General features: G+C 31.5%; 1 protein-coding gene across 3 annotated transcripts; it reads left to right on the top strand.

Annotated features, from left to right (window-relative positions):
• Positions 1-14,739: 14,739 nt before the first annotated feature.
• On the top strand, positions 14,740-21,102 carry LOC145610304 (3-oxoacyl-[acyl-carrier-protein] synthase I, chloroplastic-like). 3 transcript variants are annotated; one of them, XM_081665631.1, is made up of 8 exons: positions 14,740-15,390; positions 16,683-17,114; positions 18,511-18,684; positions 19,121-19,234; positions 19,372-19,473; positions 19,860-19,926; positions 20,510-20,616; positions 20,754-21,102. In XM_081665631.1, exons 1-7 carry the CDS (start codon positions 14,914-14,916, stop codon positions 20,575-20,577), a joined length of 1,434 nt encoding a protein of 477 aa, XP_081521757.1. In that variant the 5' UTR covers positions 14,740-14,913; the 3' UTR covers positions 20,578-20,616; positions 20,754-21,102. The 3 variants fall into 3 exon arrangements, with proteins under 3 accessions (XP_081521757.1, XP_081521756.1, XP_081521755.1); XM_081665630.1 differs by having other exon boundaries at positions 20,750-21,102; XM_081665629.1 differs by having other exon boundaries at positions 20,510-21,102.
• The last annotated feature ends 1,250 nt before the right edge of the window (positions 21,103-22,352 follow it).

The raw sequence follows: 22,352 nt of genomic DNA, 5'->3' as shown, positions 1-22,352 counted from the left end.
AGTAAAAGACCTAGGGCATAGGTTCACCAATAAACAATATTCTAGGGTAAAACATAACAATCAATCATCAATGCATTAATTAATCAGATCATAAAGGGCTTTCGCTACGTATTACAATCACAGAGTTAATTTACCGGTATTAAATCTCATCTCTTGAATCTCGATCTAACCATTTATAAATTAGTCCGCCTATTGAAACTAAGCCTAAACATCAATTCTCATCTCTCGAATCTCGAATCAATATGGCTAAACTCATACAATTAAACCAGGCCAACTCTAATTGCATAGCATTAAATTAATCAATAGGAAATTAATTAAGCATTCACAATCAACAATAATAAATTACCCCTTCATATTATTCATTGGATCCCCATAACCTTAGAAAGAAATCTACTCACACATAATTAAGTCTAAACTAAACAAAGCAATCACATAAGTCATGATGAAATAAAGAAATAAAATTACTGAAATTAATAATGAAGAAATCGTTACCAAAGTTACGGAAATAATGAGTTGAATCAAGAACAAGAGTAAAGTTGTAGAGAGAAATTAAGAGAGAGAAAAATAACTAAGTAGAAAGAGAAAATCTAAGAGAAGAGGTAAAAGAAGTACTAAACTTGCTTAACAAAAACGTATTTATATTAAGCAGGATAATCCTAAACTAAAACAAACTAAACGAAGCCTAAAACTTCTTCAGGGACACGCGCCCGGTCGGGCGCCACACTGCCGGTCGGGCGCGCCTTTTCTTCAATAACACGTCTCTCGCGCCCGGCCGGGCGCGAGATCGGGTGAAGGATGATGCGTATATGTTCCGCCCCGCCCAGTCGGGCGCGCCTTCGGACGGAGCCTCTTTGGTCGAGCCACGATCTTTGGGCAACTTGGACTACTCGATTGGGCTCCGATCCTTCGGCCCAATTCGGATTTCCTCTTCGGGTCTTGAATACTCGGTCCAAAAGCCTCGGTATCTCATAAGTCGAGCCCGTAATCACCGGTTTGATGAATCCAACCGGCCTTGGGCTATGAAGAGTGGTCGTGCTCCTCTAATGCTCGTGGTCGCTCCATAAAATTCCGGGTAAATGCTCCAAAAGTGCAATTCCCTACAAAACTAAACCAAAACTACGAAAACACTAGAAAACACCAATTAGTAATAAAAGTGGCTCTAAAGAGCCTAAAACACTACCAATTATGACCAAGGGATGGGGGTAAAATACTATATAAAATAGACACATCAGTACGTGTCCACCTGTTATTGGTCAAAAAATAAAAATAAAATAAGATTAATATTTTAAAAAAGTTTTTTTACAAAAAAAATAAAAATAAATTATTTAATTATTTAACAAAACTACCCCACCGGCAAAAACCACCATCCTTGCCGCCTGACTACCCGTCCCCGCGGCTCCGGCCACCCAGTCCCTCAACCTAACGCTGGCGCCACTTGGCCCCCTCCCCTGAACCACAAATACCCTAGACGTTCCCCCGAAAACCCAGGCAGCATTTCGGGAAGTACCAGCGAGCAATAACCACCCTCCGCCCTCGATTTCGGAAAGCGTCGTCCCGATTCCAACACCTCTGTCATTCCCCCGTCTCGATTCCGGCCTCCTCCCCTTCCCCCGCCCTGATTTCAACCTCCCTTACCTTCCCTTGCCCTGATTTCGGCCGCCCGGAACCACCGACAGTAGCGACGACGATCAGGCGACGTGTCGTAAGCTTCAATCTCACTGTGGGTGGATTCTATTCGACGCTTATTGCGGTGGCAGGGGCTTGAGGAGTGGGTGGCTGTCGGATTTTTTTTAATTCAATATTTTTTAATTTAAAATTTAGACAAATTATACAGTGACACGTGTACTTTAAACCAAAAAAATACCTATTTAACAAGTAACCGGTCACTAGGGACCACTTTGAGCAAATTGAGTATAAAGGTAGGATTGTTAAAAAATAATCGAAAGTTGAGATTATTTTGGGCGGATGAGGCAATGGTTAGATTTTTTTGGGAAACTTTTCCAAAGTATTTTGTGTAATTAATTCACAATGCACAGTCAACTAACAGTGTGGGGTAGTTGGTAATAACTTGCATTACCCTCACATGTAACGTTTCTCTCCTCTCCTCCCATGGGTCATGCCCACCCTTAATTAACCTAATATGGAAAAAGCTTATAAGCAGCTTCAGATGAGAAATTGGAGTATACTTTCAGTGGAAGATATATCTCATAAGGCTCTTCAATGGAGAAATTAGAGTAAGCTTTTAGTGACTCCGTCATCTAATTTAAAGAAAACTCAAAGAAAAAAAATTTAAAGAATTATAGATAAAGGGGATGGTTAACCCCTAAAAGGATAGGTTGTTTCGGTAATACCCCGTACTTTCATACGTATTTTCCTAATTAATTAATTATGAATTATTTTAAAAATGGTAGTTTAGTAAATTTGTTATTTGGAGCCAAAATAATATTTGAATTTTGGCGCCAAAAGTATTTTTTAAAACTAATCATTAGTTTGGGTAAGATTTATTATCCATTTATCTTATTTTAAAAACCGGATTATTTACATATATTGGATATTTTAGTTAAAGCAAAATAATGTTTTATTAATTAGGACATTTTGTCAGAAGCTACCTATTAAAAGCATTTTTTTGTGAGAAATTACCTAATAAAAAAATGTTGTATGACACTACCTATTAAAATAAAAATGTTGTGAAAAACTAACAATTAAAATAAAAAATGTTGTAATAAAATTTCTTTCGCCAGATTTCTATCATTGACTAATTTCTCCGGCGTTGACCACCCTCCGCCGGTCACATGATTCTGAATCAACCAAATTCTCACCTTTTTTTCCCTAATTTGGTGCCTAACATCAACATTTAATCTTTATATCCATCAATTTATCCCTCCCTTGCTTAGTTGCTTCCATAGCTTGCGTCATTGTCCCCTTCCCCTACTTCTGTTTGACAAAATAATGTGTTTTGGGTTCTTAATTTGGGCTAATTTTGAGAGTTGAATTAATGTCGTGGGTTGCTTCGTTGTTGCTTTATTGTTGTTGGGTATAACGTCGTTGGAATGGCGACTTGGCTGCGGTTTAATTTGTTGGTGGCTATGGGTATTAAGGTGATTCGAGAGATATGAGCAGCGAGCGAGGTATGGTGAGGAAGAGTTGTGTGCCAGTGCTATTAGGTCGCGTCCGGAGGAATAGAGGGGAGTGTGGTGGTGCGCCGTGCGGTGAGGAATTGCAAAGGAGTTAGGGCTTGTGTTGCTTTTGGGGATGAGAGAGGGTGGATTTGGGGGTGTTTTGAGGTGGGTTGGGGGTGTTGTGGTGGTGGGGAGGTGGTGAGGAAGGTAGCACTGCTGGCAGGGCATAAAAAAGGTCTTAAAATGTCACGTGACTGGCACGTGGATGGTAAACGTCGGAGAAATTAGTTAACGGGTGAAAATCCGGTGAAGAGTAATCTGTTACAACATTTTCATTTTAATATGTAGTTTCTTACAACAATTTTTTTATTAGGTAGTTTCTCGCAAAAAATGGCTTTTAATATGTAGTTTTTGACACAATGTCCTATTAATTAATTATTATGGCCGAAAATTCCCAATAATGAGCTAGGGATTTCGGATTTTCCATGTATGGAAAATTTGATTTTTTTTAGGTTATTTATTGATAAATAATTGGCATTTAATTATTTATTCTATATTATTTATACAATTATTTTATTCCTTAAAAACCGAGCACCTAAATAATCCTAGAGAAATCCGAAAATTTGAACAATGGAAAACTCAATATTTTTGGCCCTCTCTAATTATTTTAGGAGAATTTATTTTGGTAAAATTGTATTTTTAATTATCTCCCAAAATCTCTTATTTCCCTTAATTCTATATCTCCATCTTTTTAATATTTGATCATCATATTCTTTTTCCTTTTCTTCTTAATTATTTCCCAAGTAATTCCAATTTCCTTATTATTTTTCATGACATACATACCTTCCATATTTAAATATACACAATCACCTCAATATCAAAACCTTCCGTAATTCTTTTATTCACTTCTCCAAGTAATCCCATAAACCCTACTTGCCATAATTCTTCCCACATTATCTTGCCATAATTCTTGCATGAGCTAGCCTATAATTACCCCTACATATCTCTCACATTCTTCACACTAATTCTCTTCTTTTCTTCTCCTCAATTTTACACAAATCATCCCGTTTATCTTTGAAGCCACTTTTCGGGCACTTCTGGTCAGTTTTTGGGGTATTAACGTTTCACAGAAGATTGTTCCTCTCAAAAAATCCTTGAGGTTAGGCTCAAGAACACCCGATTCGGAGTTATATCAAAGGAGTTACAACCTCTATAAGTTCTGCTTATTCTTTCCAACGCAAATCTAATTCTTCTCTTTTCCTAGGTTTCTTATCTATTCTTCTTCTCTTCTCTTATTCAATTGTTATTATTATTATTATTATGGGGGATTTATAAAATTATTATGAGTAGTTTTAGTTATATAAAATCATATTTTAATGATGTTTATAGGTTCATGTACATATAGTTGGGAGGTTTTTAATTTAATTATCTTGATTATTTGTTAACCTTATATTGATTAAGGTTATATTTATTTGTAGGGTGTATTTGATCAAGATTCTTGTGGTTCCTTTTGGGTGATTTTGCTAAACAAGGATCAAGGTACGTTAGGTGGCTAGATGTCTTTGAAAGCGATTGGTTTGAAAAACATGTTTTATATGATTTGATTAATGATTGAATTAAATTGATTTGGATTATGATTTTGAAATAAATTATGTTTGGAGGTATTGATAAAAGTATTTCGAATGATTGATTTTTTAAATCATGTTTAGAATGGTTTGAATTACTTATCATGTTTAAATAAAGGATTGGATTTTAAAAGGTTGTTGAATTTAAATAAAAGGTTTTTTTTTTCAAGGAAGAGTTATTAATTTTGAAAAGTTTTTAATATGAGATTTTATTTTCAAGTATTTATTTAAAAGGTTTTGATTTTGAAAGTATGTGGAGTTATTAAAAGGAGTTTGAATTATATTAGAATTATTGGATTTAAAAGAGGATTTATTGAATCATTGAATTATTATTCTTATTAATAATTTATAAGCATGGTGGTAATCCCACTATAAGGATTTGGTTTTTGATAAGGCCTTGGACTTTGTATGACCGGGTCTTTCCTCAAGAATAGCCTTGTAACATAAGGAGACTAGCTTGGGGGTGTGCACACTTGGGAGAGGAATTGATATTAAAATAATTGGAATTGGTTTTATTGAATATTAATTTTGGCTATTGAAATTGGTTTTGAATCATGAGTTTGGAATTATTGGAATAATTATTGGAATTGATTGCAAAAGCATGTTTGCAAATCAATTGAGTTCAATTATCTTGCACTTATCGTACTTAGCATATTTTGCTAACCCTTACTTCTTATTTTGTTTTGGTTCGCCCTGTTTACCGTAATGGTAAGCAGTTTCAGGTGGAGTCAATGTTGAGCATTTGGAGTTCCGGGAATGGTTTCACCTAGATTAGGAAATATTGCTCTTTGTATTTAATTATGAGTACTCATGATATTGGTTACTATTTTAGTATATTGTTAATAAAGAAGAATATTGAATTTTCCGCTGCAAAGTATTGATTTATTTAGTAAGTTTGAGTAGCTTGCGTAATCACGCGGCGGTAATACGCCTAAGTCTATCTCTACGGTATAATTATACTAGTATTTCCGCAGAGGGAGATTTGGGGATGTTACAGTTTCTCGCTTGCTTGTGTACTTTCTTTAGCTTAGGGAATTAAAGGGATTAGGATATATATGTGTGTTGGGGGATAAGTAGCTAGGTGATTAGCTGTATTTGCTTCAACTACGGTCGCAAATCAAGTGTGAATTCTAAAACTTCATGCATGTGCATGTATGCAGGAAGAAGGATATGACATGCTATTTTCTATAATTTCTATCTATGACATTTGGAGTAAAATCGATTCAATTCAATGATATTGTATTATGGAGACGTGAACGATATGAATCTACATGCATGTACGCAAGCAATAGAGCCCGCATGTGATAAATGTTGAATTCTATAACAATGTCATTCTATGATGTTCATTGATGGTAATATATGAAACGTGCATGTCAAATTAAACTAGGTGATAGATGCATCAAGTTGTGTAAAATATTATAGTAAGATGTATTATAATATTGTGTTGTATGTCACGTGCTGAAATGTATACTCTTTGTTTCAACCTAGTTTCTTTTTTTTTTTTTTTTTTTTTGAAACATCAACCTAGTTTCTAATTTAATTTAATTTAATTGATACATTATTACAAAATTAATGTTATTGATTATGGTTGTTGTTAGCTTAACGATTGTATATACTATATCTTATTCAACATTTTATATGCCAGCTAAGCACCACTTAAGTATCATACATTAGCAACGAACGACTATAGTATTTTGCAGAATAACCATTAATGGTTAAAGTTCTAAAAAAAAAGGACAATAAGGTTGAAGTAATCCATTTTATCTTTAAACTCATAATTTATAATTTGTTTGGAAAAAAAAATGTACAAAAAATATTATTTTAAGGATTTACTTATCTGATAAAATTTCACATGACAAGTATTAGGAGCAATACCAATAATTTATAAATTTTTAACTTTAATAATTAAAGCCCATAAACAAAACAAGAAAAAAAATTGTATCAGAGCTTAAGTCTTTAATATCTAACATTGATCTCATTGCTCCATCCACTCTCAAATAATTGTATTACTTTGATTTTACTATACTTCATACGTCATATAAATAAGGCAAAATTAGTTTCAACACCCTGAAATATAGATTGGGTGCATCAGTACCCCTAGATTGACTAGTAGCTAATACACAATTAACTATTCAACCGAGTGTGACCCGAGTCATTAATGACACTAGCCACTATTTCACCGAAATATTTTTTTCCTTTTTCCTTATTCTCTTTTCACTCACCCTATTAAACCTTTATTAGCATTTGACTAACCTATAACATTTTGATTAACCCTAGCTACTTAACCCATGACATGCAAATCAAGACATTTCTCAATTGTTATTTTCTTAAAAACCAGAGTAAAATAGTTACTCAGAATAGCAGTTTTCGCCCTTACAAAAATTATATCATCCTACACAATTGAAATGATTTTCATAGCTTATTTCATCCTCTCATCTACATAATTAGACTAATTTTCTCAATTTCAACCAACTAGTTAAATATTTTTCAACATACATTAATACAAATAAAATCCTTAAACCAAACAAGAAAAAATTTATTGCACCCAATCTAAGTATTTAATACCCAACATAAACCCTTACTCCATCTATTCTTATATAATTGCATCACTATGATTTATTCCATTGTTTATATAATTGCTTTGATTTCTCACTAATGTACACAATACAAATATTATTATGCATAATATTATTGAATAACTCACAATGTATATTTCAAAATATCAAAAAAAAAAAAGGAAAAGAAAAAAATTGTTGACAATGTTTATCTTTATTTATTTATTTTTTTGGTAAAGTCTTACAGTATGTCCGACACATAGCTTTAGATAACTTAACCTATTTTGATATAACTAGGGGTGTTTGATGTTGTAGTAAAAGTTAATAGTTTACTAAAAATAAAAGTAAGGGATATCATAGGAGAAGTAATAATATTTTTAAAAATGTTGTTAGTAAGTAAATAGTATAGAGAGATAATATTAAAATACAAGATAAATGCTTGAATTGTATTGATATTCTTGACCAATAACATCATAAAATCTATAGGGAACATTAATACAGTTTTTTATATTTCTAATAGAAACATACGAATAGTAGTATGTACGTTTCATTACGTAATGACTAAGGAATTCAATTAGAGATCTTGATATTTTCCAATAACATTGAAGAATTCTATTTTCTCCAATAAGGTTGTGTACATAAATGATAGTTGTACATCGCAAACTCTCTCATAGAATAAAGATCTGCACAGGTTTTAAATCCAGTTTTAACAAAAACGATAATCCCTACCTAATAAAAAGTAGAAACAACTCTTATGAATAGTGTAATGCCAATTATATCCTTCAAAATGTGTATTTACATACATACCCTCATTAATATGTAGATGTTATTTTAATGAATATTATTTAGACAACTATACCCTCTAAAATATTTATGTACTTTTATGCTTTCATAAATGTTAGTTGTCTTGAACATTTATACTACCTAAATATAGTTGATTACATATTTTCTCTTATTGGTTTTTTTAGGAAAAATTTCTCTTATTGTTAATTCAACTAATTTTGTGATTTAAAAGCCAAACCAAAAAAACCTTCAAGATATGGCTAGCTATGACGCGCGCATCGCGCGCGTTAGCTGCCCTATTTTATGGTAAAAGTCAAAATTTCCTAAAAAATATTTAAACCATTAACACAATATGTCAATATATAATCAATCTGATTAGACGCCAACTATTCGCTAATCAATCATTTTATTGATTGAGCAAATTTTCTGAAACCAATCCTTAATGATTTACTGTTGCGACATGTAATTCCAATTATGGTTGAGTGCTTGTAGAATTATGATAATTTTCTTGTAAAAAAAAAAGGATAATTTTGTCTTCTCTTTTTTAATTAGTTACCTTCAAAGAATTTAACACCAACCTTTATACTCTGTAGCAGTTAACACCAACATTTATAAAAAAAAAAATTTAAAAAAAAAGAGAAAAAAATTCTGATTCTTTCGTTAAAGAAAGAAAAGTGTAGCAATAACTAAGAATTGTTTTGCCGAAATTAAGTCGTTACTCATATTTTTAACCAGATACTAACTAATTAGTAGAGAGAAGATGAAAGATTTTAATGAAAATTTAGGAAATCAAGTTAATGAGATATTAAATATGAATGGAATAAGGAAACTTTACAAATTTTATTAGCATTAATGGAGTAAATGATTCTTGAAATGGTTGAATTGCTTTTGTTGATGCATGAAGAGAGTTGACAGATTTTTTATTTTATTTTTATTTTTAGTAGCAATGGGCTCTGAATGTTTTGGACCCTCTAATTCGCGGGGCCCTGTGCTAAGGGTCTGTTTGCACAAGCCCTTAGCCGGTCCTGCTGAACGTCGTTGTAGCCACATTCGATTACTTCACCGGTGCTTGGCTTATCCAATTTACCGCTGTCTACTTCACTTCTCCTCTCTCCCTCACTCTTTCTTTTTCCTTTCCGGATTTTGGTTCAAGGGTCTGGGCAACGATCAAACAAATTTTGGTGTTCATGGTCAAATTCGACCATGAAAACTCCCAGATCTGGAGTTTTCATATTCAATTTTGACCATTTAAATCCAAAGAGGATAAAATATTTGTAAAGGTATGTTGATTTTTCTGGAAAATTTGGTTCTTTTTTTTTTTTTCGAATTTTCATGTTTGGTTTTTGTTTGATTTTCGCTAATTTTAGTTAATATTTGTTTTTGTCACTACAAGAAAAAGGGTAATTAGCGACGGTCAAAGTAGTCGCAAATCCGTCGCTGAAATGGATTTGTGACGGATTTGCAACTACTTTGGGTAGTTGCCAAAGACCTCGTCGCAAATCCATTTTTGCGACTAATTTTTGAACAGTCGCAAATTTAGCGACGGCTTTGCTACGCCTTTGCAACTGCCATTTAGCGACTACATTTCAAATTTTAGCAACTAAATCATTATCAGTCGTAAAATATTTGCGACGGATTAGCAACTACGGAGACCAATGTTTTAAGACTACTTTTGCAACGGATTAGCGACTACAATACCAAACTTTTGCGACTACGAGACCAAACCTTTGCGACTACAGACTAATTATATTGCGACGGATTTGCGACTACTGAGTAATTTTTTTCGCGACGGATTAGCAACTACTTACGAGACCAAACTTTTGCGACTACAAAAACTATTTTTTTTTTGCGACTATTGAGACTAATTATTTTACAACTAACCCATCAGTCTCTAAAACAAAATTTGCAGTCGCTAAATTTTTGCGACTAACTATCGATATTTGGAGACCATAGAGGTACGATACCCACACATAAATTCAAATAACCAAAATTTTAATTTCATCCAAATATCCAAAATATCATCAATTTTGTATCAATGTATTAAAAAACAATATTCAAAACCAATGACTAATTGTTTCCTTAACATATTTTAAGCTTTCTGTTGCTATATTTTGGATTTCTTCTACCTTGTTATGGTTTTCTTGCACCATCTTTTATAATTCTTCAGCTCTCAGAAATTATAGAAGCAGTGGAAGATGATGGAGTAGTGTGAGAAGTAGGACTGCTCTTTTAGTACATTTGTGAAGCATTTCCTAAACCGTAGACTTTTCCTTTCTTTTGCCCACCTACAACCTCCAAGTAGACTTTGTCAGGGTTATCTCAATTCCTTTGTTCTTACATTCCTCAAGTTTTTCCATATATTCTCCCTGCAATAAGATATGTTTTAGTGCAATTATTAGTAAAATTTCGGCAGTCTCCTTTGTAAATTGAACAATTCCCTTTAGTAGGGTATGACTTCAAAATAAACCTGTTTGAATTCACATTATGTCATATCACGTTAATCATACATCAGCCAATTATTCTCATCCTCCAACTCAATCACACAAACAAATAAACAATCTATATATAATATTTCAAAACATTAACTATCATATGTTTTTCAATCTTTGCAAAATATATAAGTATACTCATACCATGACTTGATTGGTCTTTTCATCCATCAATTCAATTTCATCATTGCCCAGATCAACAGAATGATTTCTCTCATAGTAAACTCATCCTTTTTCTTTTCCTCGTATTAGAAGAAGTTCTTAGCACTAAAAAAATACAACAAAAAAAGGGGGGGGGGGGACATGGAGTGCCTGTTAGTCTTAGTTATAGGCCTTGTTTGGTAATTGGCTTTTAGTTGGCTTTTTGGTTGGCTTTTGGCTTTTGGCTTTTTCTTTTGGTCAAACAGCCAAAATACTTGTTTGGTAAATGGCTTTTCAGCTAGGTGAAAAAGCCGGCTTTTCCGCCAAAAACAAAAAGCTAGTGTTACTAGCTTTTTGGTTTTGGCTTTTGGCTTTTTATTAAACAAATTACTTTTTATCCTTAATTATTAATTACTTTTTATCCTTAATTAATAATTAATAATTAATAATTAATAATTAATAATTAATAATTAATAATTAATAATTAATAATTAATAATTAATAATTAATAATTAATAATTAATAATTAATAATTAATAATTAATAATTAATAATTAATAATTAATAATTAATAATTAATAATTAATAATTAATAATTAATAATTAATAATTAATAATTAATAATTAATAATTAATAATTAATAATTAATAATTAATAATTAATAATTAATAATTAATAATTAATAATTAATAATTAATAATTAATAATTAATAATTAATAATTAATAATTAATAATTAATAATTAATAATTAATAATTAATAATTAATAATTAATAATTAATAATTAATAATTAATAATTAATAATTAATAATTAATAATTAATAATTAATAATTAATAATTAATAATTAATAATTAATAATTAATAATTAATAATTAATAATTAATAATTAATAATTAATAATTAATAATTAATAATTAATAATTAATAATTAATAATTAATAATTAATAATTAATAATTAATAATTAATAATTAATAATTAATAATTAATAATTAATAATTAATAATTAATAATTAATAATTAATAATTAATAATTAATAATTAATAATTAATAATTAATAATTAATAATTAATAATTAGTAATTAATAATTATCAATCAATAATTATCAATCAATAATTAGTAATTAATAATTAATAATTAATAATTATCAATCAATAATTAGTAATTAATAATTGGTAATTAATTAATAATTAATAATTAATTTGTAATTAGTAATTGATAATTAATAATCAGTAATTAATAATTAATAATTATTAATCTATAATTAATAATTAATAATCAGTAATTAATAATTAATTATTAATAATTAATAATTAGTAATTAGTAATTAATAATTAATAATTAGTAATTAATAATTTATAAATAGTAATTAATAATCAATAATCAATAGTTAATAATTTATAATTAGTAATTCATAATCAATACTTATTAATTAATAATTTATAATTAGTAATTAGTAATAAAAAATTAGTAATTAATAATTTATAATTAGTAATTAATAATCTATTATTAGTAATTAATAATTAATAATTATTATTAATAATTAGTAAATTAGTAGTTATAAGTACTTAAAAATTAATAGTTAGTACTCCGTAATTAGTAATTATTAGTACTTAATTATTAATAACTAGTAATTAACAATTGTTAGTAATATGTAATTAATATTAAGTGCTTAATAATTAGTAATTAGTACTTAATAACTAGTAGTTTATAATTAATAATAAGTAATTATAAATTAGTAGTTAATATTTTGTATTAGTAATTAATAATTAATAATACTGATAATAAATGTATAAGAATACATAATAATGCCCTTTAAGGTTGTTTTGCATAGTTACAGCCAATATCTAACAGCTGATTTTACCAAACATGTTTACATACAATAAATAGTCAAACAGCCACTACAAACAGCCAATACTAACAGCCAGTCAAACAAGCCAAGTTAAACAGCCAGCAGCCAACAGCCAACAGCCAATTGCCAAACAAGGCCATAGTCATGTCTTAGTGGCTAACAAGTTTCTACTTGATACAATCTTATATCAAAAATCATAAGTTTACCACTAAAATCATACACATACCAATTTTGTAACCACTAAAATCATAATTTTTTAACCAATTTTTTAATCTTATGATGAAATTTGCAGGAGCAGAAAATTATGATGTTGTCATGCCTTACTTGAAGGCTATCTTTGTTAATGCAGCAAACAAATCTAATCGAATGCTTCGAGCAATATAATAGAATGCATTAGCTTGGTTGGTATGGATGTTGGCAAGGAGAAGTTTGGGGATGATGCTAAACAGGTTTGTTAAGTCATATTAGACTTCTTTACTTTTGATCGTCAGATAAAATCAGCTTGGTATGGTTGTGACATCTCCATAGTGATTAATTCATGTTGCATTTTCTGGAGTTCTAATTGTTCTTCTAAAAACATATGACACTCTTTTTTTAGCCGTGTCTTCTTTTCTGTCTAAGTTGATATTGGCAAATTCAATATTCTTCCTAGTATAATGAAAAGTGTAGAAAATATAATAAAATCTTGCTAACGAACGCCCCGAGGCGTTAGATAAGCATTGAAAATATTTCCTAAAGTGGTATTAATTTGGGAAATCGCAAAATCACGCGTCAATCGATGTAATTAATGTTCATTTTAATCTAATTTTTCTACTTTCTGCTATCTTATAACGCTCCCGAACGTTTGTTAGCTTTTGCCAATATAATTAAGTATTTATAGAGTATGGAGTATTTTGTATTGGGCACGGAATTCAATCACAGATCTTAAATATATCTATCTACTAGGTTAAAACCCGTACGATGCATGGTTTATATAAAGCCTATTTTAATTTGTATTTTAAAAATAAATCACTATTATACATGAATATAAATAAGAATTACGTATATTTTGTATTTTTAAATTTTTTAATTTTAATCAAAATTATGATATAGTATCGGTTCAACATTTTCTAATTCATAGTCAATGTCGGAGGTCATTTATTAGTTTGCTATTTAATATTATTTCAATTTCCTACGATAAATTGATAGATTTTAGTTGTAATGCAGAAGCTTCCAATATTTAAATTTCAAAAATGTTAAATATGACAGCTTTCCCGAAAAAAAAAAGAAAAAAAAAAGATGACATCATCATTGCATTTAGGCGGGAAAATTTTTATTAAAGCGACACGTGGGCAATGATAATGTCAGCAACTTCTGTTTTAGTAATAGTTAATTGATTACATTATACTAAAGGCGAATTTAAAATGACACTTGACAACATTGTATGGAGTATTTTCCCTCCAAAAGTATTTGCTTCCCGAAAAAAAAAAAATTCTTACTATAATGAAGGATCATTGTACTTAAATAATGAGATTTGCTTCACATAACATCTAAACTGAACTTTCTAAAATATTAAATTGTTCATCACATTCCTCAAAAAAAAAAAAAAAAAATTGTTCATCACAACTATATATGTATTTGTTCTTATTTATATACTTCATACTTTCTAATAATTGCTATCAAGTCTTTATTTTTTTATGTCGTTTTATAATTTTGTCGTATTATAATTACTCGTATTAAACAACCATGCGTCTACTGCACAGAAATTAATGTTGTATTTCACTATATGATTTAGGGCATGTTCACATTTACTAAGCTGAGCTGAACTGAACTAAATCGATTGGAGATAAGCTGAATTGAACTAAACAGATCGAAGATGAACTGAACTGAAATTAAGTAAATGGGAACCGGCCCTTAATATAATCTGTGCATCGCATGGAAATTTAACTAGTTGTCTATAAACAATTAAACACCAATCATAGAACAACATTTCTAGTCTCACCAAAAAGGTTGTTCATTTATGTTAGTTGTGAACTTATAAATCGCAATACTCGGATTATTATTTGTTCCCTTTTTCTTTTCTTTTTTTTTTTTTTAATTATTTATTTATTACGAAGTATTTAATTTTTTTTTTTAAAGAAGAATTTGTTTACTTAAAATCCTATAAATTCATACCTATTTTTTCCACTTCAACCCAAATTCAATTTTAGCTGGTCACACAGCTCAACTGCAACAAGTGATCATCTCTTCTCTCCTCTCTTTCTCCTCGACCATATCGTCATCTTCTTCCTTCTCTACTTCTCCGCCTTCTTCAACCTCTTCTCATCCTCCATTTTTCTCCCTCTGAAACTCCCTGATTACAACAATGCAGGCTCTTCTTACTCCTTCTCCTTCCCCTACTCTCCGCCCTTCGCCGCTCGATTCGATTCGTCGAAACCCCAATTCACTATTCTCCGTCTCTCGCACTTCAAAATGTAAGTCCTCTAATAGGGTTAGTTTCACTCCTAGGGCTTCTTCCCAGGTTGCTGTTGCTCCGAAACGCGAAACGGATCCTAAGAAACGGGTTGTGATTACTGGAATGGGTCTTGTTTCTGTGTTTGGGAATGACCCTGATGTTTTCTACCAGAAGCTGCTTGATGGGGTTAGTGGGATTGGTCCAATTGATCGTTTTGATGCGTCGAAATTCCCGACTCGCTTCGCCGGGCAGATCCGGGATTTCTCTGCTCAAGGGTATATTGATGGGAAGAATGACCGGCGTCTTGATGATTGTTTGAGGTACTGCATTGTTGCTGGAAAACGAGCTCTTGAATCTGCTGATCTTGCTGGTGATAGACTCTCCAAGGTTTAATTTTATTCCTTTTTTGATGATTTTTTAATTGGGTTTTTCAGAATTTGTGATTTTAGTGGGTGATTTTTGAATTCTGATTAATGGGTATTGTTTGATTGTGTGATTGGATGTAATTTGGATGTGGGAATTGTATTGTTTTCTTAGTTTGGATTGAATAGTTTGTGATTATGTCGTTTTCGGTTAGATGGTTTTATGCAGACCAAGTGTTTGATGAAATGACGGAGTGTCTACTGTTATTGATAGTATGAGGAAAATGGACTGTCTTACGAAATTGTCTTTGGGATTATTTTATTAGTTTGATATGAAGTATAAAACTCTCACACTCTTAATATTGATGGGTCAATTTGTAGGGATTCTGGTAATTTCTTTCATTGATTGGGAAGTTGTCATTAAATTGTAGTAGAATGTAGTTGTTGGTAAAAAAAGGGTTTCTTGATCAATGTAGTTGTAGCAGAAATTCCCTATTTATTTGCTACACCTACTTTTGTGGCATTTAAAAGTATTAAAACAGTCATATTATATGAGATTGTTGATTGATCTTGTAGAATTGGTCATATATTTTTTAAATGCTTTCTCATCACATGACTAAGGTTCAATTTACACGTTTGATCAATCTTTAGTCTGTTATAATCTTCAACTACCATTTGTGAAATATCTTTAGTAGAGCAAAAACATTAGGAATATGATGCAAATCCGCACCTGCATTATGTTTATAAAACTTTTAAGTAGGCCAAACCAAGTATATGTAGAAAGTTATATCAAGTAATGGTATGCTGGATATTGTAAAAAAGTTCAAATATTTAGGGCATCCTCGATTCTTAGTGCATCAAACAAGCAAACTTATTTATACGGAGTATTAATGATAAAAAAATCTGGGAAAACTTAGTAATTTCACTTAATTCTAAAATTTAAACGTCACATAAAATATGGTCTAAGCATTTAACCCAATCTAAAAGTCTGTTGATTTATTTGTGCTCAATCATGTTTGTGTTTTGGGCTCAGGATTGAAACTTCCAAATCTGGCTCTAATTTGTATGTTTCCAAAGGTTTTCCCTATACATTGTACAATGGTTAAATATAAAATATTTGTGTTTTAACAAGCTCTTTGCTTAAGATTTGGTTGAAGTTTGCAACTTTATGAGTCATGGCTGGATTCCTCCAGTTTATCTTTAATTTTTTTGTATTATGTGCGTATCATTACCATGTATATAGGGATACCTTTTTTTTTTTTTTTTTTTTTTTTTTTTTTTTTGTTATGATTAATCACTGCTGATATATGCTTGCAGATTGACAAAGTAAGAGCAGGTGTGCTTGTGGGAACTGGGATGGGTGGGCTCACAGTGTTTTCTGATGGTGTTCAAGCTTTAATTGAGAAAGGTCACAAGAGAATAACTCCATTTTTTATTCCTTATGCCATAACTAACATGGCTTCCGCATTGCTTGCCATTGATCTCGGTTTGATGGGTCCTAATTATTCAATCTCCACTGCCTGTGCCACCTCAAATTATTGCTTTTATGCTGCTGCCAATCATATCCGTCGTGGAGAAGCTGACCTGATGATTGCTGGTGGAACTGAAGCTGCAATTCTTCCTATTGGTTTGGGAGGTTTTGTTGCTTGTAGAGCTTTGTCACAGAGAAATGATGATCCTCAGACAGCTTCAAGGCCATGGGACCAAGCCAGGGATGGCTTTGTAATGGGTGAAGGATCTGGTGTTCTGGTAAGATTTGGTCTTCTCTTTTGGCTGTTAATTTCTAAAACTATATGTGCATTAGTCATTGATGATCTGGTAGGCTAAAGCATGTGAATTTAAGTGAAAATTAGAATCTTTTAAAAATCTCTCATTTGAATGTTCATGTTTGTAAGAAAACTTTGGTAGTGGAAAGTGTTTCAAGTCTGGGTATTTATGGTGTTTCCTTTCTGGAGTAGGATCACAAACAAGTAGTATCCTCTGTTTGAATATTGCAAAAGTCAAAAGCAGTATACTTAAAAAACTTTTAGGTAATATTGGGTATTTTGAAATCTAATAACTGTAGGTCCTTTTTTTTTACTGAATTTTGAAATTATATGTTGCTTTGTTGTTTTCTATAATAGGCAGCCCTTAATAATGTTGCTTAAAAATAGCAAAGCATTTTTGCTCTCTATGATTTAGACATTAGTATACTGGTATACATTTTTAGTCAGGTGGCTCATGTAAGATGTTAAAATTTTTAGATTATCTGTTATTTTAAAATTTCTCATAAAATACAACTTAAATTTTGTCTTCCAGCTCTTATTTAGTTCCATGCTCTTGCAGAGTAATGTTGCTATATATTTCATGTCAGATTCAAAATTTTGGCTAATGAAAACTTATATTCTTTATTATCTTCTTTTTCTGTTAAACATATTGCCGCTTTTACCTCTACATTTATTTGGAAACAGATGGAGCCAGACATTGATTACTTAAGTTCATTTCTATTTTTGAATTGATAAATATTATATTCCTCAATCTTTGCTTGATCCAATAAGGCAATAACAATCATGGTCTAGCTAATTGACTTGAAGAAAGGTCCTTCACTTTTTGGAGTTCCTTTATAAGTACTCCGTACAAAGCAAACCTCCTTAAGTGAAAGTGTGAAAAATTCCCTCAGTAATCTTTACTCGAAGAACTTAGCTTAATATCATTTGTTATCTTTAGGTGATGTACTACCTATAGTGTTTTGAACATAGATTTTTGCTTTTTTATTTAAATATTACTTCCTCCGTTTTCTTTTACTTGCAACACACATTTAAGGCACGCAGTTTTAGGAGATGATTAGTGAGGATAAACGAGCGATTTTATCAATATAATTTTTACACGAAGATTAGAATAGGGTTAAGTACCATTTGTAAAAATTATAATGAATAATTTATCCGTTTACATTACATAAACCCAACCTCAAAACACGTGCCACAAGGCTGTGTTGCAAGTAAAAAGAAACGGAGGAAGTATATAACAAAAAACTTTTCTTTCAAAAAAAAAAAAAAAAAAAAAAAAAAAACTTGATATCATTATTCGTCTTCTTTCACTTTTGTACTTGCATGTGTAAGACAGCACATTTTTCCCTAATGATATAAATCATAATTTAAACATTTAGGTAATGGAGAGCTTAGAGCATGCAATGAAAAGAGGTGCACCGATTATTGCTGAGTATTTGGGAGGTGCAGTCAATTGTGATGCTTATCACATGACTGATCCAAGAGCTGATGGACTTGGTGTTTCTTCATGCATAGAGAGGAGCCTGGAAGATGCAGGTGTTTCACCTGAAGAGGTAAGCTTTCTTATATATGATCATAATGGTAGCTTTTATTTTTTATGGTGTTAGCATCTTCTTGTATGACAAGAGTACTAAATTCAAATCTCTTTGAGCTACAATTAGTTTCTGTCAGATTTAAAGTCATCTAGTGGAGTACATTTCATGTGTAGTTGTATTTTACTATTCCTATCTTTTAGTAAAAAATGTTTTGAAGGCTTAAGTGATATGACACTCATATCTTTCTGCAAGGATGAAATGGGTTTTGTGTAATGGCTCTTTCGTTGTCAAGCCATATGGATAAGATGTTGATACACTTGATGTAATTTGTACTGTGAGACTTCTGCAGATGGAGAAAGTACTTAGAATATGAGTGTTGACATGATAATTAATGAAATTTAAGAAGTTAAACTGTGCAAAATTTGATACATGTTTTATCATTGAACATCTTCAGGTCAATTACATAAATGCTCATGCTACCTCCACAATTGTTGGTGACTTAGCTGAGGTGAATGCCGTAAAGAAAGTGTTCAAAAACACATCTGAGATCAAGATGAATGCAACTAAGGTATGACTGTCTTGTGTTTTTATTCATTTGCTTATAATTACATTAATTTAAGATTAAAACGTGAATTTTTTATGCTTCTGCTTTCTCATGTATAATAGTAAGATCCTCATCCCTTTATATGTGTATATGCTCTGCAGTCTATGATAGGGCATTGTCTTGGTGCTGCTGGGGGTATGGAAGCTATTGCCACTGTAAAGGCTTGTACAACAGGGTGGCTACATCCAACCATAAATCAATTTGTAAGTTGTGAATCTTTCTTTGTCATGGAAAGCCTGAAATTATAGTCGGTAATAAGTAGTAGCAACTAGCAACATTATGAAAGACCTTTCTTAAAAAGCAAATGTGATTTATGCCCTACTCAGGTTCTTGCCATTATTTATTAGTTGAGCGTAAGTCTGAGCAAGGACTTTTTATTTTTTATTTTATGCCATACTAAAGAGACTCCAGAATCTGTAAATACAATCAGTCAAATCAGAAAGGAATTTTGAAATGTTTTGTTGACAGATTAGTCTCTTTTTATGCATCTATTCGGTTCCATTCAGATTCATACTTAATTTCCTTATTGCCTTTCTCATCCCCATATTTGTTGTTCTGAAGCTTAACTACACTATTCATTTTAATGCAGAATCCAGAACCATCAGTTGAATTTAATACAGTTCCAAATGAAAAGCAACAGCACGAAGTGAATGTTGGTAAGATTTTCAGCCATTTTTCTTTTCATTGTCTTATATTCCTTTCGTCTAGGGAAAGTGGTCACGTTGTTCCTTCCCATGAAGCCTAACATGTTTGAATATGATTTTGCAATTATACTTATGTAATTCCTGCCAATTGAAATGCAAAGTGAGGTGATTTTTTTACTGGTGCCTATGGATTAGGTTTCCGATATACTGCATTACTGCATTATGTTTATCTTTCCCAGCACTTATCCAAGATAAAATACCTGTCATTTGGAGGCATAGGCTACAATAAGTCATTGATTATTTGTTTCTCTCATTCATCCAATATACATTTAATTCCCTCCATGTACATCAACACATTCAACAACAATCTAGAATCCGCCCTGCAACCTTTTTCTGTTTAGTAAGATATGCTGATGATCAATTAAGGAGGGTATAGTTTGAAACTTAATTATAATGACATAATTATAATAACATCCTGTAAAGCCCTTTATTTTTTTTAATACTAAGTTACATACATTGTAAGTCTAACTACTATTGTCAGACAGAAATAAGGAATTTTTTTTTATGCTAATGAACCCGTATCATGATTTTGCAGCTATTTCAAATTCGTTTGGATTCGGGGGTCACAATTCAGTTGTGGTATTCTCCGCATTTAAGCCTTGAGTGTCTACATAATGAGGCTTTTCAATCATCGACTTCAATGTACGCTTTGTAATTTTCGAGTTTTAAACGATTGTATTCTTCTCATTCTTCTTTACCCATTAAATAATATTGAGTAAAGTGTAGCATAGAGAACTAAATTTTCTTCACTTTTTCCGTCTATTTTCTCTTTAAGCTAGTGAAGTATTCAGCAGCTTCTTCGGTCCATACGTTAGCGGAGGATTTGTGGCCTGCAGAAGAGTGTGGTCTTGTTATAACAGGTTGCCCCCTCTGTAGTGAACCATTTGGTTGCATGTTTACGAGTGTTATTCCTTGATAGGTTAGATAATTTTTTAAAATTTTTAGATGTCAAATTGTGCATTGAGGTGGATCTTTTGATTGTGAGGTTTAGTTTACTCCTTGATATGTACCTTGTCATTTCTTGGGATTCTAAGCAATTCGATTGCCTTGTTAGAATAAAGGAAATTTGTCACAAAATATTTTTGTGAGAAATGACTACATAATATTATTAAAGAATCACGAAAACAACCTTTTTCATGATTATAATCAAGTTTAAATGACGTGTAAAAAAATGACATTAATCAATGGGTATTTTGCAAAAACACATGATTGCTAAATGCAACCTCTACTTACAATTATACACCCCTCCTAGATACCTTTTTAAGCTAAAATCATTTGCACGACATTTTGGCATGCTTTTACACCCAATTTCTAGAAATTATAATTTTTAATTCGAATTACTTGCCCAAATTAATCAATGAACAATATTTTTTTTGAGGGATAATGAAAAATAATTTGAGGTCCAAAGAAATTATTTTTTGGGGCCAAGCCTGTTTATTAGAAAAATAAAAGCGATTACATGATAAGTTGTGGCAAAGCCTTACCTATGGTATCCTCCCAATGAAGACTTTTTATTTCGATCAGAGGCTCTTCGAAATAAATTACTCTTTCTTCAAGAGGAACACACATATTTGCTTATTTATCAGCTACTTTATTAACTTCCCTAAAACAATGCACTAGGTTAACAATACTACCTAAAGACTTTATAAGGTTGCCACAAGATTTCAGAATATAATAGCATTCTCCTCCTCTCTGATCATCGCTCAGAATAGCTTCGACACAAGCTTTATTAGCCATCTTGATCATGATCTTCTTCGGTCCTAATTGCATAGCCATCTTGATGCCAATTTCCAAGGCAAGCACCTCGGCCCTGTAAGCAATGCACACTCCAAAATTAGCTCCAAACCCTTTCACAAAGCGACCAGTGCAGTCACGAATTACTCCTCCACCACCAACTGGACCAGGGGTCCCCTTAGCCGCACCATCAGTGTTAAGGGCCAACTAGAAATTTGGGGGAGCTAACCATTTGATAAAGACTTCTTCTTTAGCTTTGAACTTATTACCTCCAATCAGTGAGTTCCCAGCAGCTCCCAAAGGAATATCTTTCAAGTTTCTTCCACTTGAGAACGAAGGAAAGCCCCTGTATCAATGGGGATTTCATCACTTCTTCCAAACATGGAGTTGTTTCTCCATTTCTAAATCCACCATAAGGTGATGGCAAAACAAGTAGGCCACTTTTCTGCAAAGATTAACCCCTGTGCTTCAAGGTTCCCGCTAATCCATTCCTTGATGTCCCCCATCTACGATCAGTCGAGGCTTGATCATCATCTCGCATAACTTTCATGGCATATTTAATCGAGAATTTGCCTTTGTTTGGGCCTTTCCAGTAGCACAAATCACTTGCTTTAAGGTCTGCTATTAAATTATGTGAAGCAATT

This window comes from Chenopodium album, chromosome 24 (assembly GCF_948465745.1).
Source record: "Chenopodium album chromosome 24, dcCheAlbu1.1, whole genome shotgun sequence".
Classification (NCBI taxonomy): domain Eukaryota; kingdom Viridiplantae; phylum Streptophyta; class Magnoliopsida; order Caryophyllales; family Amaranthaceae; genus Chenopodium; species Chenopodium album.
The sequence above is the reverse complement of the archived record's forward strand: the minus strand, read 5'-3'. Positions and strand labels throughout refer to the sequence as shown.